The following is a 20,030-nucleotide window of genomic DNA, read 5'->3' as shown; positions in this document are numbered from 1 at the left end:
TACAATTGTCTCTTCATAAACAACATAAATTTTGCAATGCTAATGAGTATTCTCTGGGGAATATGTTATCCAGCGCCTTTGTGAGAACTTTGTTTGGACTGAGAGATGCATCATTCCTATGAAAAGTGATTCTAGGTTTTCTGTGTTTACAGATACTGATCCTTTCCCTGCTTTAAGTTTGTGTTCTAATTAGCCTTGAATATTATGCTAATATTTAAGCAGAGTGTTATTTTCTGAAAAATTTAAAGTGGACATTTGTATACGGTGGTGATACTCTTTAGTTTCCTTTTAAATTTGACTATTTAATCTTAACATGTTCAGTGTAACTGATTTGCTTTAGTGACTAAAACAGTGCATTGATGTCTGAATACTTTACTTCTTTGGTAAATTGCTAAATATGGTAATGTAGTCCACAATTTAATTGTGCTGTGGACTGTCTCTTGTTTTAGATGCTCAGTATAGAATATTTTAGCTTGTTGTTGTTTGGTGATGAATACTTGGAGTCAGCATCTTTGGATTCTGTCAAAGTCAACATGTGATCTTAAGTATAAATCTGATACATTTAAGACTCCTGAATCACTAATAACTCTATAAAAAACAAGTTTATAATCTCATTGCTCTAAATCGCTTGCCAAAATAAAAATCTAAAAGCACAGAGAATAGGAGTGAATATGAGTGTGTAGGAAGGGAAGATTACCAAAAAATTCTGTAGCTCAATTTCTGTATGTTTATATAAATCTCAAGAAAAGTCAGTATTTAATCTAAAAATGAAGTTCTAATTAAACATAAGGATGTTGAGTGGTTCGGAGTTCTTAAATAACATCAAGATGACAGTTGAAAGCTATGACATTTGACAGTAAAGAAAAAATTGCCTGTGAGGTTGAATTGTTGAAGGTATTCGTTTTCTCATACTTGATGCCAACGGAGTTCAGAACTTCCAAATTACTTTTTGTATAAACAAAGAAATAGAAGGTAGCTTAGAAAGGTGAACGTCACATAATTGGCATACTAGGCACCAGAAAAACAGAATTGGTGCCACTGTACCTAACTCGTGTAAGGTTGCGCTAAGTTTTCCTGTCAATAAATGCAAGATCTAGCCAGATAATGGCATTTTACTATGTGCTGTCACACGGTGGGTTATTTTGTCTGCCTTTCGTCTTTCTCGGCAGATGTTCTCACATGGATTATTTTGATTTTTGATTCATAAAAAGTCCAAAAATCATAAATTGAAATTTTGGTGTTCTGAAAACTCTTATCAAGTAATCTTTTAGCACAAATCTCTCCTGAGCCAGGATAGGATCTGGTAAATTGCAAAAGATCAAGCATTTTACTTTTTATTTGTTTGGGATTTTGGATCTATATTTTTTAACAAATGTTGCTATATTTTCATTAATGCTTTATTTGGTGCTATATTTTTGGTTCTCATTTAAAATATTTTCAATGGCAGTAGGACTTTGTTTGTATTTTTTTTTATTGGATAAAAGAATTTTCCATTTCAAATTTGTTTAGCTTTCCTTGTCTTACATTGTGTAATTGAAACTTCTAATGATCTAAGGCACTATATTCACAACATACAATATGTAAACAGTTATGAAACATTGGGTAGCCCATTTCTCTTAATAATGGGAGTATAAACAGTAATAATAAAACATTTAGTTCAGCTTTGTTCTAATGAGAAGTCCTTGACCTGTTACTGACTGGAGCAATGTTTTGTTTTCACTGAAGTTGAGTAGCTTTAGTGTTGTAGCACTGTGGTTTAAAATACAAATAAATATTTATGTATAGGGACCCCACCCCAATAGATAATCAAGTGAAACAACTGTCTCTGAAAATACTTCAGTGAAAAGATATGGTTAATTAATGCAATTCTGGTTATTCCTTTGTGATAGGCGTGACTGCTATCACATTTAAAGAAAAAAAGATTTCTCTATCTTGAGCAATCATACGATATGCAAGTGAGTGCATGTGTATATATGCAAATATGTATAAATGTGTGCATATATACCCCCCCACTCCCTCCCACACAAATTTCATATGGATTCTTCAGATTTCCTAGGCAGTGGATACACTAATCTGACATCTACAGGTAGTCTTAAATATGCATGTGGCTAAAGCTACTTTGAGCACAACTGAATAAAAATGTCAAATGATTTAATAGTAAATTAAAGCAAAATGTTTTGGTCGGCTGTGCCTAGCATTGCGAATCAAAGCCTGCAGATACTTCATTATAAATATGACATAGTTTTTGAAAAATAAGAGATTTTTTTCCCCCTCTTTTGTTCTTGGAACTCCAAGGGGAAGAAAAAAAATGCAAGAGAAAGTAGAGGTGCTTCTGTTTGCTTGTCAGTGCAACTGAAGTTATCCAAAATGATTTTTTTATTGTGCCATGCAACACTGTATTAGTTTTCCCTTAAGATCCCGTGTAGCAGTATGAAATATTAGCAGTTCCCATTGAGATTGCTAGCAACTGAGAATGCTTAACGTTTTAATGAAGATAGCCCTTAATCATCCAGAGTGATACAAGTTTGAAAGTAACGTGTGCAGGCATGATGTCTCCAATCTTACATGTATGTATCAAATAAGCTCAAGTTTGAAATGTAACAAGCTACAAAAATTAAGATATTTATTTTATTCTTTCTTCAAATTTTTTGTCAGTCTGTGCATTAGACTAAAACTCTCCTTAGTGATTAGTACTTTCTTGAGGTTGAAAATAATGTCCATTCTGTATTTTTACTTCTGCCTTAACTTTCCTTTTTCTCTCTGTTCTGTCTCCGTACTAGGTGAAATTCATCTATCTATAGCTGTTCCTTACAAATCTTTCTTATGCTTTTTTTGTAGAAAAAAAATGGGTTTTTGATAATGTGTTGCATTTACTTAGATGCGATGTTATCTTTAGCGAGAACATAGCATAATGCAAGAAAGAATACAGTTTGTCTTCAACTATAGTAGAAAAGCTAAAGACACTTCAGATTTGCACTACAGGCTGATTTTACAAGTGCCAGTGGTTGGGGGGCCGATAGGTATGATTTGTATAGCCACACATTTACAAACAGCATGTACGAACGCTATTCATTTATGGATGGGAGGTTTATACAGCGCATTGCGGTATGATATGTATCTGCAAATTTTTGCACGTTGTTACAGTGGGACAATTTTTGGAGGCATGTGATAGTTGATTTCAGTTTAAATACATCGTTATACTCTTTGATAAGAGACATTCAGAGGAAGTTCAGCCTGGGGATGAAAATACCATTATGATATTACTTAGTGTTATCTGGGAGGTTAAACTACATGATTGTAATGGTTCTTTCTGCTTGTGAAATTACCGAAGCCAGTTTTTGGAGTAACATCAAGTGATCATTTAGCTCCTTGGAAATAAATTTTTACAAGTAAGCTGTTATATTCCATTATACCTTAATCAAAAGCAATATATTTTAGAACTGTTTACTTTAGATGTTTCAACTCTTCCCCAGTAAACTATGTCTATGCCAAGGTCATTTTTGGGTAGCACTTAATGTTACTAAATCATCAGGTTGATGTTGCATCATTTGAAATGCACCCTTTGAAATACTTAGCAGATTTGCCATGAGATACTTTTAAAGTTTTATAAAGCACTCTGTGAGCATTCATAACTCCTGTGTGTCTGTCTTTGATGCATATTCTTTGCTTCTGTTATTCTTGGAAAAAATAACACTTGTGCAGTCATGCTGAAATTCCTAAGTTAGTTTTTGGTTGCTGAACTTGCAAACAGAATGTGCCAAACAGCAAGCTGAAGCACTCCTGAAAGCACTTACCTGCAGGCTTTCTAGGGCTTTGGTTATACTCTGCTATCAAAGGTAGAAATGTTAGGTGAAAATAAGAGAACGTAGAGTTTTTAACCAATCAGATAGCAAGGAAACAGAATATTGATCACACTTTTAAAATACTTATTTTCCACCTTGAAACTTCAAGAAAACACTAATATAAAGCAACTGCAAGTGTTTTCATAGTAATTAATATTGAAACAGTATAAACTGTTCTTTTGTAACATTTCTGAGTGTTTACTCACAGTTATGTGATTTTTATTTACTTTTTAACAATTTCACAATATCTGTTCTTAGTATTTTTGATATTTTCTTTCTCAAATGTAGGATTTCTGTTCAGAACAGTTAAGTGTCTGAATATTATCTAGGAAAGTTTTTCTTTAGTTACAATTAAATTTAATTACAATTTGAGCCAGCCATGTGCCCTTGTGACCAGGAGAGCAGTGGTCTCCCGGGGTGCATTAGGAAGACTGTTGCCAGCAGGTCGAGGGAGGTGATCCTGCCCCTCTACTCAGCCCTGGTGAGGCCTCATCTCAAGTACTGTGTCCAGCTCTGGGATCTCCAGTACGAGAGAGACCTGGAGCTACTGGAGAGAGTCCAGCATAGGGCTACAAAGATGATCAGAGGGCTTGGAGCATCTGTCCTACGAGGAACGGCTACGAGAGCTGGGCCTCTTCAGCCTGGGGAGGAGAAAACTGAGGGGGGATCTTATCAGTGTGGATAAGTACCTGAAGGGAGGGTGTCAGGGGGACGGGGACAAACTCTTTTCAGTTGTCCCGTGTGACAGGACAAGAGGCAATGGGCAGAAACTGAAGCACAGGAAGTTCTGCCTGACTGAGGGGGGATTTCTTCCCTGTGAGAGTGGTGGAGCCCTGGAACAGGTTGCCCAGAGAGGTTGTGGAGTCGCCTTCTCTGGAGATCTTCAAGGTCCACCTGGATGCAACCCTGTCTAACATGCTCTAGGTGACCCTGCTGAGCAGGGAGGTTGGACTAGATGATCTCCAGAGGTCCCTTCCAACCTTACTGATTCTATGATTCTACAATTACTTTGACGGTTTACTTTGTGTTTATTATATTGTTCACCCATCTCCTTTCTGTGTTTTAATATCTCTGCCCTTTATTCCTCAGAATACCTTTCTATAGCCCTCTATAGAGGTCTACTGATTGATTAACATTGCTGCCATCCTTTCTTGGAAGTTGAAGAGCCAGAGATGAATTTGCAGCTGTGGTGATCAGCTCTGCAAGCTTTCATGGATTCTGTATCTGCTAACATGCAGTTAGCCACGTACCAGTTAGAACATCTTGTGCAAAGCAGAACCAGCTTACATATGCAGTTGCAAGTCATACATCAAGTACTTAAGCAGAAAGTGGGCTTTGCACTGCTTTGTATTTAATTTACAGTGCACTCCATTTAGATGAATTCTTTAATTTAAATTAATTGGTTTTGGCCTTGAGTAGTTCTTGTCAGTGAGTTCATTATGTGTTTTCTACTTGTGCTTTTGGAGTATTTTTCAGTATAATCTGTGTTTCAGAGCTTGAAGAAAAATTCTATGTAACGTATTATTCATGTTCCCACATAACTTTGTACTTTAGAATGAAGGTATTTGCATCAGAAATAAAAGTTCTGATAATATTGCTTAATTGATCATGTAAGAAGTAAGGTTCTAGAGTGGACAGTTTATAATTTTTCTGTGTTATGTCCTCACTTAAGTTAATGGCATCAGGATCGGGCCATTTGTGAGTGCTGTAAATATCACTTTTACTGTGGCATTAGGTAGATGTCCAGAAAGATGACTGGTTACTTTGTGCTGTGCCTAAGAAAGCATGATTATATGTATACATTGGCAGTGGGGTTTGTTGCTCAGTTTTCTCCTGCACTCTTCTTTTTCCTTCTGACTTCAGTATAGCTTGGAAGCCTCCTGAATTGTTAATGTCATTGTGATCCAATTTCTGTGCAGATTTAAAAGAACATAAGAAGCAATTGCGTTCAATTGAATTAATACCAGCGATTATTGTAAGTAGTTAGATACTATGATGGTTTAAGGCTAGTCTGTAACCCATTAAAATCCATGGGGATTTTTCTAGTGATCTTACTGGTCTTATAAACAGATTCTTAATGTTGTAAACCGATTTTACTTGGAATATCTGATTGAAGACAAAGGAGTTCCCGGTCTAGCTATATGAAAATATATAAGTAATATTCTAGTTTATTATATATTAGTTTACAATATAAAAAAAACTCCACATTTGCAAATAGCTATCTTAAATTTGCCGCTAGTTCACTAATAAAGATGCATTCTAGAAGCAGAAATGTGAAATCATCCAAACATTGATCTAAGGCATGGTGCTCTTTGCAAGGCATTTGTTCAACCTGTCGTACATGGCCTTCCTATTATGAGCGAGTTCAATTTTGGACAAACACTATTTGTGTTGGATTTAGAGCTATTCTTTTTAGAATAATTTGTGTTAGGGACTCCTATTGCCTATTGCTCTGAAAAAAAAAAAAAAAAAGAAGAAAAGTGAAGAAATTTGTGTATTTAACAATGTGAGTGGTGGTAGATTTTCAACGTGAAAATACATAGTGTGTTGTGTCGTAAGGAGGAAAAGTAAATACTGTGAAGAGAAGGATGATGGAGCTTGTATGCAAAATGCAGTAGAAGATCTGATGTATGTAGTTACACTGGGTGCATATAGTTACCAGGTCAAAACAGAAATAATTCCTGGATGTCATTGTATTGTTCTGTCTCTCCTACATGGGTTGTCCCTCTACAGCATGGAGTATTGTGTTGGAATTTAGGGCTTTCCTAGTTTTTTTTTATGCTGTCCTGTAGTTTTTACCTAGCATTTTAGGGTTAGAATAGAAACACAGCTCGCTCTTCTCATTATTTTAATTATAGAGTATGTTTTTGGAATATATGTTTTGAAAATGAGATTTTCAGAAGCAATCAGCTTTGATCCTGAGGTGACAGAGATTTATCATGGCTTTTAACAGAAGAAAAGACAGGCCAGTGCTAAATGATTCAGATTTTTTTTTAAGTACCTTTTTGGTTAAATTCCCTACTGACAGAGAGATGACACTTTGATAATAACTGTAACAGATGAAATCAAGTTCATCTGCCTTGCCGTTGCCTTTCAACATTATCAGACTTATTTCAGGCATAGTTTTTCCAGTTCAGGACTTCTGAACAGTGTATGCCAGTTACACTGAATCATACAGTGCCTATGTGAAATGAAGAACTCCCTTTTGAGGGTTTGCAAGATGAGCAGGATTTCAATTTGAGGTGAAGAGGCAAAAAAGAGCTGGTGGAAGGCATGACTGCTCTAATACCTGAATTAATGCATATAAAGGATTCATAGCAAATGAGACTTCTGGATAAAAGGTCACAGATAATTTCTGCATTTAGAGAAAACTCATACACATACATAATCAACTTTTTCTTATATGAACCAACTATTAGTTCTGCAAGTGTAATACCTTGCTAGAAGTTGCATATTAGTCCAATTTAAAGTGGACCATTTAAATATACAGTTTGCTTTCTTAAAGTCTGTTTTAATGTTTGTTCCAAGAATGAAGTCAGCGTAAGACCTTTTTAGCTTTTTTCTTTTTTAATTAACTTTTGTAACATAATAAAGCTTTTAGATAAACTAATCTCTACACCAAGAACACTTGCAAGAATTTTTAAATATTGAAGAAAATCTAGTTCATTTCAGTACTAGAAAGCTACATTTCCCTGACAACATTCTGCTTTTTAAAGACAGGTTGTCATTGCAATGCATGGAAACAAATTATGTTGTGTCTTTTACTTGCAGGCTGTTTTTTGTGGGAACGCGGGAGCTTTCGTCCTCAGAGCTTTCACTATATCCAACGTCTTTTAGTGAACTTCCTACTTTAAGGGTATTATTTCTGAAGTCCCCACTATTCTTCCTTCCAGACAAATTCCATTATGTGTTGCCAGTAACAATGCCATGTCACTCTCTTAGAAATTAAGTAATGTGTGCTCAAGCTTCTGGAAGATTGATGATGCAGTATTTCAGCTAACCTTAAAAAATACATTCACTTAATAGCTAAAAATAGGATGCTTCTCTTCAAAGCTTAGGTTTTTAGCAATGTATTTTAGAATATCAGTAGTAGCCCTGTGGATAGAGCCTTCACTTAGCATTCTCGTCAGAAATTTAGCAAGTGAATGAACTCGCCACTCCTAAAGGCTAGCTGTACTTTAAAGAATATATGTGATGTTGATATAGAGAAGACTGTATTTGGATTTGTACAAAGCAACTGGTCAGTGGCTTCTGATTTGTTTCTGTTCCACTTTAAAAACACTAGAGGGACATACCTTCTGGACTTTGACTGTTCCTCCACTTGTTTTTGTTTCTTTAAGTCTAATTTTGAAAACAGATGTGTTGCTTTGTTTATGTGAACTGTCTCTTTAAACTCCATGGAATTACTTAAATTAAAAGAAAAATAAGCCAATATCTCCAAGAGCAGACCCTTACTTTTTGCATTTCATTGAGATAGGGACAATCTCTTCCACACTGTATTGCATCAAGTGTATAGGGGTTACTACTTTACTATGTGTGATTTGAAAGGATAGTGGAAAATATGCTACTGGGGCTGTAGAAATTCAGAGAAATTTATATTTTTATAGGTATTTTTAGGAAGGAGAATAATAATGTACAAAACTTGTAATGGTTTGGATGTCAGAGCATGAGCAGACACTTTTTTTTTTAAGGTTGAGAATATTGCTGCACTTGAACAAACAACTAAAATTTACTTTCCTGAGAATATCAATTTAGCACTTCTGTCTTTAAAGTGCACTACCTAGCGAAGTGTGTAAATATGCTTGCCAGATAGCTGTGGGGAGTGTAACATCTTGATATATATGTGTAGATTTCGAGGCCCGGGATCCCTTCACAACTGGTGTGAAGGGTATGGCTGCTGCTAAGCCCTAAAGTTTGAGGTCGTGGCGATGGAGGCACCAAGTAGCAGCTTGCCCCTAACATTACGCCGTGGAAAGATGTCTCTGGACATCCCCTCTGCATCTTCATCGTGTAATGCTGAAGGGCTTGACTTTAATGGAGGCAGACTATTTTTCAACTTGTGTGCATAAGTACTACTGATTGAAATACCTCAAAAGAAAGAAGATTAAAAATCAAATCACAATTTGTATGTAGCCTAATTACTATTCACTGTGTCACTCAAATCCTCCTAATCACTTTTGTTTTCCAGATTGTTTGAAGGACGATCACCAAGGAAGCCTGAGAAGCTTAAGACCCTTTTCTGCTATTTTAGGAGAGTCACAGAAAAAAGTATGTCCTTTAGTACTTTCTTTGAGCTACAAAACAGGTACAGGGTGAGTTAAATCTCATTAAATTTAGAAATGGCTGCGCAGCATTATAAGGGAAGTTTCTAACAGGAGCCAGCTTGCTGAGTACACTGGTATTCATATTAGTGTAGCTTCCTCTTGTGTAGATCATGCATATGATTTAATTTTTTTGCATAGAAGTTATTCTTTGTTCTTTCTCTTTGTGATTTTATATATATATGTGAGGTATATGTATGTGTGTGTGCTTGTATACACATATACGTACATACACACACACACGTTTGTTGTGTGTGTTTAATATATGCACCTATTTGCTGCAGTATATCAGAATGAGAATGCAGAGGGAACTTTGCAACATATGTAGTCATTAAAATCATACAGATATACCTAGGTTCCACTGCTCCCTTAAAGAATCTGAAGTTTCAGATTTCCTGCTGTATGCGTATCTGGTACATTGGCTCTGACATTTGTAATTCTGAGGAGTTTTCCCTATTTATGTTGATATTTCATTTTTTCCTTTCTATTCTCCTAAGGAAAAGCTATTGTGAAGTTTTCCTAGGTTAAAATAAAATAAGTGATAGAGTGAGGTATGAGATATCCTCAACATTTTTTTTGAAATTAGCATGATATTTTCCTTGATGTGTTTAATTAGATCTTCTGTTTTTACCATGAATTTGAAAGTCTACTAAACTCTCAAAAATGTACTTATTTTTATGAAAGAACTGTATCAGTGCTTACATATTTTATTGGGAGGAAAACAAGTATACTTTCATAGCATACATCACATCTGCAGTAATATCTTATTATAGTAATTTTTTAATTAAAAATGACAATTTTTCACTATTAGCTTTATATTTTCTCAGAAAAGTTTGTTTTAAAAGAAAAATGATTTTAAGCTATTAAGTAGAAATCCCTTTACTTGATTCAGTCTGTCTTTGGTATTTATATTCCCACCAGAAATTAAATGCAGCTACATGCTGTTTCAGCTATCAAACTTTAAGCAATGTCTATAGAGCTAAGTCTTTGAGGTCAAAAGTGAATTATGATCTGTGTTTATGACTGAGAAGTATAGTGTACTGGCTTTTTTACACTTGAGTAGTAATGTTTTAATGCAAAACAAATCCTAAATTTATGCAGCTGTCACTGCCCATGCATATGAAGTCTGTTGGGAATGCGCTTTACGAAACTATTTTGTATTAGATTTCTTAACATTAGAATTTCAAATAATATTTAATGAGATTCTCACATGCAGTTACCTTGCATTAAAGAATTTGCATCATACCTTTAAAAGACCCAGTTTCTGGTTCTTTTCTGTATAATGAATTAACAAGACTGAAGTAACTTAGCCCTATAAATTACTTTAATAACTCTTTTTATTATAAATAGTAATTGAATTCCTTGTAAAAGAATGCAGTGGAGCCCATATAAGCTGAAGTCTTTGTGCTATGCTTAATTTGTGAATTACCACCACTGATATACACAGTGCTTGCCCTTGAGGGAAAGCACTCAATTACTGAAAGCTGTACATTTTTTAAGAGCAAGTAACCCTTCATTTTCCTTAAACCTGAACGATTTCTAAGGAAGTTGTAGGGTTATAGAGTGTTTTTGGAAGGATATATGCCTTACAGGTTAAGTCTTTTCAATGTTTTCTATGAACTAATACAACAGGGTTGGTGCAGCAAAGAAATAAACCTCAAATTAATTTTTTATTAGGATGGCACCACCTAATGAAAACTTTGTTTTGTTTCTGTAGCACAACTGAGCTTTTTTTTTCTTTCATAAAGTAATGGGGAGATGGTGATTGTGCATCTTCCCTGTAATGAGTACTCTTTTTCTCTTGAGTGCAGGAGTTCTTCCTCATTTGCAGTACGGTGAATTTCAGGCAGGGCTGGAAACAGCTGTATTTGGAATCTGCCAACACTATAACTTTATTGAAACAGTAGGCCTTGCTGGGAAACATGAGGTGGCTTTTCATCTATCCGCAAGTTGAGTTCTCTGTGCATTCCCTGTGGACCAAAAACAACAGATAAAGCAATCTCTGATATATGACTTTTTCTTAAGTGGCAGCACATTTTACTCTCACCTCACCTATCAAGTCCTTTTAGTAAAGTACAGTTTAAGTGAAAATCACTTAGAGAACGTTTTTTTCCTTGATCTGGAAAAAGAAAAATACTCAAAGTACAGAGGAAAGCATTGGTTATTGATAATACCTTACAGCCACTTCGGTGCTTTTGGCTGCTTTTTTTGGTGCATAAATAAAAGGAAGTGGAAGCAGAGGAGCAAGTATTTTGGTCTTCGTGTTAATTGTTTTCAGTTTGAGCATAGGCTGTTGGGGAGGATATAAAGCTGCTTTTGAGGAAAGCTAAATTCCTTTATTTCTGCCAGTAACCATGTCTGCTGTAGCTGTAAAAGCTTACTGGTTAAAATAATCTAAGAACTAAAGCTCTAGCAGCTAATGTATTTTCCTCTGGTGTTGGTTTGCCTGTAGAACCTACAGGATTGGTAACGTTTACAAGGCAGAGCCTCCAGGAGTTTCCAGACTGGGAAAGGTAAGACAAACATACCATTATATAAAAGAAATTTCTTAAATTAGTGCTAGCCAAATCTTACTCTTAAGGAATAGATGGAGGCTTAGAAGTGGTTGGTATGGGTTGCTACTGAGAGAAGTCCAGAAGGAAGTGGGTGAACTGGCAGAAGCAGTTTGGGTGCTCTGAGGTTTTGAGCATGTTTGTTGCCTGTGAAGTCAACAGGTCTCTTGTGAATTTTTAAAACAGTAACACATATTTGGTGCTGTTAGAGTGGGACTAATGGTCACTTGATTTCAGAAATGACAGGGAATGCAATAAATTATGGATAATGGCCACCACAGAAAGATTGTTACAGCTTTCCCACTGGTTAGCAAGTTAAGGTGGTACAAATATGTGTGAAAAATGTGGAAGTTCAATTTGAGATTTGGGGTTTTACGGTGAAAAATGTGGAGAAACTGAGGGGCTGACTGTTAAACCTTAATTTTTTTCTGAGTGGCAAATGCATTTCTTTGATCAATCAGTTTTTAACCACCTTATGCTGGAATGTATAGAAGCTGATGTTTTTGAATGGATTCTTCTTTTAAAATGTGGGTAGATTCTATAATTGTCATTTCTGTACAATGTCTTTTCTCCAATGATAAGATCTCAGAAAAAACTGTCTAGATTGCATGTCACCTATGAAGGCACTATTGAAAGCAATGGACATGGTATGCTACAGGTAAGCGTGCAACAGCAAAATAGCTTTATGTCATGCTTTTGTCATACTTTGATTTGACAGCTTAGTTATTTGTTTATCCTCAGTTGATTTAAATGATAAGATGATATACAGTGTAAAAAAAACCAACAGTCTTATTACAATGTTCCGTAGTTCATTTAGTTTTGCAAATGTACCTGTTACAGAACTAGCTGACAGAAAAGCACAAGCCATAGACAGCTTCAGGTCTTTTAGTTCAACCAAGATCAAAGACTGACAAGCTAAAAGTTTCCAGCTATGATCTTGATGAGCTGTCAAGGTTTTTAGTTTATTTTTTAAAAAATGATTTTTGTGCCCCAGCTAGTGACCAGTTCAATAGTTCAAGAGACTTTTTTGCTGTTGCCAGCACCACTGTTTCAGTCTGGGAGCCAGTCAGCTATAAAACAGATTGATAAGGAGGATGTCCTGTCCATATCTATAGCAAGGGACATGTCTGAATTTTTGAATTAGTTAAAAGTTTGTCTTCTAGAGTTGAATTACACAAAAAAAAGTTGAAATTTCTTAGCTAGGAACAAGTGATGCAATGTAAGAGGAAGTGCGAAAATTAGCCTCCTTTTTTGAAAAAAGTAGATGCTAGAGAACAGTAGAAAGTTAAAATTTTCTACTAAGACAGTTAATGTGTAAATAATGGAAGAAATCCTCTTCCTAAGTTACGAAAAAAAACCAGAATGTGAACTTGCTCTTTAATCTTTTCTCTTTCCCCATTCTGCTGATATTAGTTGCATTATTTGTTTTGGCTGATAATAGACTTAAGCTTTTCCATGAGGGAACTGTCAGTTCTACTTCTGTGCTTGTAGAGCAGTTGGGATGATGGAGGTGTCTCAGTAGGTATTGCTGAAGGAGGAATAGAATAATTAGTTGATTAAATATCCTGGTTGATATCCAAGTAGCATAGCTCAAAAATGGTTCATGAGCAGGGAGGAAATCCTGAACTTGATGTGCTCAGTTGTTTGATCCAGTATGGTGTATCTGTCAAGCAAGAACATCACTCATTGGTGTTTTTTCCCTAAACCTTAAAATCTCCCATGGCCTTATGTAACTTAAGCAGCAGAAACATATACTGAAGTTGTTATAAACTCAGCAATTGCTCAGCAGTGTTCATTTTTCTACTGTCTCCTAATCCAACTAGCTCTAACTTCAAAGGAAAGAGAAGTTTAAATTACATCTTGTCATGTAAAATGTTAAAAACATAAATGTTTGTTGCACTCAATAGAAATAAGTATTGCCTAGGGACTCATATTCTCCCTCCTGGCTATTTCAAGTCTTATCAAACAAAACAAGTGTCTGCGTGCGGTGAAGGAGTCCCCTGGCAGCAGGGAGCAGGACGAGCGGGGCTGCTCCGCCAGGGAGATGAGCTGGGTGCCCAGGGTGGCCGCAGCGCGGGCAGGGCCGCGTCATGGACAGCCACGTGGGACCAGCGGCCAGGCTCGGTGACAGCCCCGTTTCTGCTGCAGTGGGTGGTGGGCAAATAGATGCGAGGTGACGAGTCAGCTCCTTGGGGTCAGGCCTGGGAGTCCCATCAGCAAGTTGGGTTCAGCAGAGGACAGGACAGGGCTGGGCATGGCTCTGCATCCCTCTGCATCCAATGTTGATAGGGAGCTCCTGTGCCTGGGGGCAGAGTGTGTGGGAAGGGGGGAGTGCTAGACGCATAATTAAGTAAGAATAATTAAGGCCTATCAATGCATTTGGGGCCCTGACTGTTGGGTAGCTTTTCATTTTTATTATTGTTGTTGTTGTTGATGATATTATTACTGTCCCTTTATCATAGTAAAATTCATCAAATCTTCACCTGCTGGAGTCTGTCGGTGTTTCCAGGATAGGCTTCAGGGACTCTTGCTGATCAGTGGCTGCCTCTCAGGGTGCTTTAACTTGAACCTGACAGCTGAGCCACCTTATACCCTCCACTGACATTCATGCCACTCCAGCAGCAGGGTGGTGAATTTGAATAAACAGTAATCATGGAATAAACCAACATTTTTGCTTTAAAAATGGTTATGTTGCATTACAATGCAATTTGTAAAATACGTACTATTGCTGCAAAAATTAAGAGTTCAGAGGTTTTCTCTTTTGGGCAGAAACTTTAATGATCAAAATGACTTGCCTTATACAAGAGCATTTCAAGGAGAATTCATAAGAAATTCTTCTAGGTACAGAACAGCTGATATAGGGGCAAAGTCACGCTGAAAAATGCTCCAGGGTGGACAGCTGGGGCAGAATGCTTATTAAAGGATAATTGATCAGAGTCTGTAAAATTCAAGAAGAGACTATTGTTGTTTGCTGTTTCCATTGTTTACATATATTGAAATGTGTCCTAATACATGTACTTCGTTTAAAAAGAAAATCTTTGATCTAGAGCGTTTGAGATGCAGAACTGTATTTTTCTTTAGAATGTCTAAATTTTCTAATTTTAAGTTGTCTCAGAAGAAAAGGAAAAATGAAAAAGACATACCGTTAATCGAGGACTGTCCTGCTGCTTTTATTTTCAAATGATAGCAGCTAAACAAAACTGTAGCAGAACAGCATTGAAATTTGTGTGGGACTATTTACCTCACTAAATGAAAGGATGTTATAGTGTTCACTTATCTTATATTCTTCCTGAATATATTTTTTGTTAGGTTGATTTTGCAAACCGTTTTGTTGGAGGTGGTGTCACTGGGGCAGGACTAGTACAAGAAGAAATTCGCTTTTTAATTAACCCAGAACTGATTGTATCTAGGCTCATCACTGAAGTCTTGGATCACAATGAGTGTCTTATCATCACAGGTTAGTGTTTGTGGAAGGTGTTTCACATATCATTCTGATTTATATGTTGCGTGTGTGTATGTATATATCTTTTTTTTTCAAATTGAAGTTTAAAATGTTTAAGTATTAAAAAAAAAAAAAAAAAAAAAGAGGAGGAAGAAAATTAATACTCATTTAACAATGAGTACCTTTCTCCTAAGGGTACTCCTGATGATTACCCAACCCCTAAGACCATACAGCCTCTGTTCCAATAGAAGTTTTGTGAAGGAATTATTTTAAAAGAAAAAAGATGACAGCAAGCAGCCAATAAATCTTATAAAACTCCTTTATTGTATGCACACGTGTGTTTGAAGTCTCAGCATTTTTAGTGCTAACTAAAGAATACTGTAGTATGATACAAGAAAAAGTTGCAATTAAGAACTGTTAGCTTATACTTTTGTTGTGCTCAAAGCAGGGGGGATTCTGTTCCTTTCTGCAACTGGTAACTTTCGGTGAGATCAATGTGATTGAAAACTCAGTGGGAGAGGAGGAACTGGCCTCTAGTTACCCCATAGAGGAGGAAGTGGAAAAGGAGAAAATCAGTATTCATAAAAAAGGATTTTAAGTCAGTAAACGTCTCTGAGAATGCTGATCTTGTAAGTTATGCATTTCTTTTGACAGTTAGTTAAATAAAATTTAAAAACTAATTGCTTTTCCAATTTGTTGGGAGGGCTGTGTATGGAGATATGCTGACTGTCCAGTGCTTCACTGAAAATATTTTTCCTTTTGTTTCTGCATCTGTCTTAACATGTTTTATTATATCTTTATTATATCTTTATTTTATATCTTGGAATGTTTTATTATCCATCTAAGTGGATCAGAAGAGCTAATTTAGGTACTAAAAGGTTGGAGAGGCCCAGATAATGCTGTATATGTCTGTTCTACACCCAGTAATGCAGTAAGCAGCTATGTGCTTCCTGACAGAAAAATAAAGTGGATGTAACTTACTGTAAACAATAGCTATAAAGAAATACTTTGACCAGAGAGATCCTCTAAGCAAATATTATAAGAAGTTATATATACTTTATATTATTCAGCTTGCTATAGTAAAAATAATCTTATATTTAGTTACCTGAGCTGCCTCAAGAGGCAGCAAGTTGTGGAGGTATTGGAACAGATTCCTTGGAACAGTGCTTTCGGAGTGCTTGTGCTTTCTCTCATGTGCATGCACAGTAGAAATTTGAGCTTGGATCTTCCAAATCTTACGCTGGTCACTGGGCAATAGGTTATATTGGGCAGAGCATCTCTTGGTTTTGGTCTTAAGCTTGGTAATCTTTCTAAAGAAAGACATTATTTTTCTTATTCTGCCTAAATTAATGCCTTCATGTGCAAACTTTTTGACAATTGGGCTTTTGTGATTTTTTTTTTTTTTTTTTTTTTAATGGAGTCAGAAAATTCTTGGCCAGGCCAAATTTCTGCCATGTATTTTGGGTACGGTACTGTAACAAGATTAACATATTGAAGTATTGTCCTTTGGATGTGCTCTTCTGGGGAGGGTAAAAGTAGAGCACAGCTGTCTGTCTGTGTGATAAGTGATTTGGGGAAAATAGTGAGTTAATGTTTTGAAAGGACTTCTTCCTTTTTTCCTGGGGAGGGAGGGGGGAAGTGGTTTGCAATGAAGAGATGAAGGTGACTTTTTCAATGAAACAATATTCTTTCAGTTTTACTTTATTACAGCACTTTGCAATTAAAATATATGATACAATATTCTCCTCTTCTAATGGAAGTGGCTGTTCCATCGTCTTCATTTCATCCCTGGCATTCTTCCATCTCGGTTCTTAGCCAAGTCTCCACTGTGTGTCACCACCCTCTTGATAAATTGTATTTTTTCTAAGATGTGCTTGACTCAGTGGCCTAATGGGTATAACTGCGTAGCTTAAGTTTGCAGAAGAGTCTGAGAAATTGGAAAGAAATTCAATTTGTTGTGATTGCATGGTATCTGGGTAAGATCACCGCGGTAATGAGTATGGAACTGGTCATGCAAAGAGGCGAGTTCTTCAGCACAGGCATCTACCTACAGAAGTGCCATCTGCAATGTCAAAGATTCCAGTGGCTGCGTTTCTGCTAGGTTTGCTTTGGTACAGCTGCTCATAAGTGTCAATATTTTTATTCAGTTTGGGTTTTTTGGGGAGGCAGGGGGGAAGTGTTGGGGGTTGTTTGTTTGTTTTCCGAGTTCATAAGTACTCAAGCAGAGTCAAGAGGAGATGAAGCTGAGTTCCATGGTTGCTTTGAATCTAGAGATTGAACAGTGGCTGGTCCTTGCTGCTCTGGGCAAAGCTTTCTCAGACACTTGGAAGCACATGCAATAAGCTAGCTCAGGCAGTTGGTCCAACTGAAAATCAGCACTGAGGGAAAAACTGTTTTTCAACTGGATTAGTTTGTTGCTTGTGCCACTGTGTGGAGAGCCAGAAGACGGGTGGTGGCACAAGAGAAGGGTTGGAAGAACTGACTGAGAGGGAGAGCAGGACTTCCCCTCACCTCTTGGCAGGAAACATCTGTTCATATTGGCCTACGATGACTAAAAAAAACTCTGGGCAAAAAAGCGCAAAACTATCCGTGTGTTTTTGATATGTACTTAATTTTGGGGGGTGATAGTGGTAGTACTTACCTCCTGCCTTTGCAGTTATGATTTCTAACTCACCAGACATAGTGGTAGGATAGTGGGGTTTGTTTGTTTGTTTTTTCCTTATTGCTGGGTACTTTATAATGTTGTATAGATTATATGCAAATGAAAAGTAAGACTCTGGAGTCTGAGAATGTTATATTTAGTTTTAGAAATAATTGCAACTCTTCTTAGATGGACGAGTGCTAGCATTTGGCAATTTCACTGTTCCTCTGCTTCTGTAACGACTACACATTTTTACTAAAAATGTATGTTTGAAAGATTTTTTGTATTTTTTTTTTCTTTTTGTCTTTGAGTAGGTTTCTTTATTTTGTAGCTTCTTTTTAAAACTCTGATGGAACTGCGGTCATGTGCTGTATCTATGGCTTAGGTGTTTTTTTTTCCCTTTCCATGTTTTTATGGGAAGAAAAAGGAGATTCAGCAGAAATGTTTACACACATGATTCATTCTGTATTACTTCAGTTCCCCCAGCAGTAGCAGTTTGTATCCCTATGATTCACAGGCAAAAGTACTGCCAGTTGAGTTAGCATTTTGATCTGACCTCTTTCCAGAGCTTTACTTATAGAAGCCATTGATTTTCATTAACTCTAGGTTTTGAGACATAAGTTTAGAGTTTGTATGATTTGTTTGTTACTGATTTTTATATGTGTGTGTGTGTGTGTGTATATATATACACACACAGAGAGATATGTACATATATATATATTTACTTGTTTGTTTTCTTGATACTTTCCTCACCAGAAGCTTAATATTCTGACTGTCATTTAATCCATCCTGATGCAATATCTTGATAACTCAAGCTTTTCTTTTCACATGCTAGATGCCAAAGGAAATCAGCTTTTCAAAGCTGAAATTTTCCTAGACTGTCCCCTAGAGAGGGTTGTCAGAAAGGTCAGACATTTCCCTTGTTTGTCTTTTCTTACTATTTGCTCAGATGCTTTTCCCAAGCATATCAATAAATCTAAATTTTACCGAAGTCATGAAAAATATTACTGAAGGCTGATAGCCTAAAATTTGATCAAGAAACTGACTTCTGAATATTTCAGCCGCTCATAGTTGTCTCTTGTGTTGAGGGCATGGATGTGTATGAATATATAGATATATTCTACCATCACAATTTTGGGGACTTTTATACTAAGAAGGCAAGTCTTGGTGTGTGGAATTTCTGGTGTGATCAGTTAGTATAATGGATAAATTAGCATCGAGGGGGAATTTGTGTCCCCAGTGTGGCTTATCTAGATAAATCTGAAAAAAGTATGAGCTAATAATGGGGCACGTAAGTTGAAGGAGCACTGGTGAGAAGTTTTTTTTTGGTTAAAATGAATTTGGGTAAATGGGGAAAATGTCTTGAAATATATTCATCATTTAAAATGATTTTTTAGCAGCTTATGTTTTATATGCTGAAGACCACTGAAAGTAAGCAGTCAGTTGAGGTTAAAGTAAATAGTTATGAGGTTAAAGTAAATAGTTTCTGACTGTTCAACTTTTTTTTTTTAACAGATTGGAAGACAGATTAAATTTGAACATTTGTATTCTGAGTTTCATCCATCTATGCAATAGTTATGCATGACTCTTGTCTTAGTAATCAGACACTTTGTTGTGCTGTCAATTATTTTGAATGCTTACAGAGCTTTCTAAAACCTAGTTTCTGTTAAATTTGTAGGCATAGTTGGTATCACTGCCTGTGATTAAGGAGTTGCTTTAACAGTTCTCATTTGGTTAATATTGTGCCAAACTGTACCTGTGTGAGGTGAAATTTTCTAAACAATGCGTTTTCTGCAATCCTCTGCTTTTGAAATACAAGCAAAAATAATTCTCCTATTGTGAGCCCAGAACTAGGGGAAAACTTGTGGGTTTGCTGTGGTGCTGCTTCAGAAGTATTTGAAACATTTATGCATTGCCAAATTTTGAAGCAGAGACCTGAAGTTTAGCAAGATAGGGTGAAAGATGGCTTTTGTAGAAGGCATGTGATTCTTTGCTTTAGTTAAAATGTTCACCTTCTTGCTCTTGGGATAAACCTTTAAAAAGTAGCTTGCATACTAGAGTATAATAGCTAAAATTGCTAGAGATCTTAATGATTTACTTTCTGGCTCCCCTTAATGCTTGCCAAGATGCCCTGCTGGTCTTTTTCGTAGAGTAGCCTGGTATATTCTAGACCCTGGCTTTGCTGGGTTGGAAAGCTTTTGTAGAAGTGGTCTCCTAGGAGTGACCGCTGCA

At 36.4% G+C, this 20,030-nt stretch overlaps 1 protein-coding gene across 6 annotated transcripts in view; it reads left to right on the top strand.

Annotated features, from left to right (window-relative positions):
* PARG (poly(ADP-ribose) glycohydrolase) overlaps nt 1-20,030 on the top strand; it is a 78,438-nt gene that overhangs the window by 43,150 nt on the left and 15,258 nt on the right. For all 6 annotated transcript variants that reach the window (XM_062579740.1, XM_062579743.1, XM_062579739.1 and 3 more), the window contains 4 exons: nt 9,031-9,110; nt 11,616-11,676; nt 12,298-12,373; nt 15,025-15,172. In XM_062579740.1, the coding sequence (XP_062435724.1) occupies nt 9,031-9,110; nt 11,616-11,676; nt 12,298-12,373; nt 15,025-15,172 (365 nt within the window). The remainder of the gene's footprint in view (nt 1-9,030; nt 9,111-11,615; nt 11,677-12,297; nt 12,374-15,024; nt 15,173-20,030) is intronic.

The sequence above is a fragment of the Rhea pennata genome, chromosome 7, assembly GCF_028389875.1.
Source record: "Rhea pennata isolate bPtePen1 chromosome 7, bPtePen1.pri, whole genome shotgun sequence".
Taxonomy (NCBI): Eukaryota; Metazoa; Chordata; class Aves; order Rheiformes; family Rheidae; genus Rhea; species Rhea pennata.
Note: the sequence above shows the minus strand (reverse complement) of the source record. Positions and strands in the feature narration are given on the sequence as shown.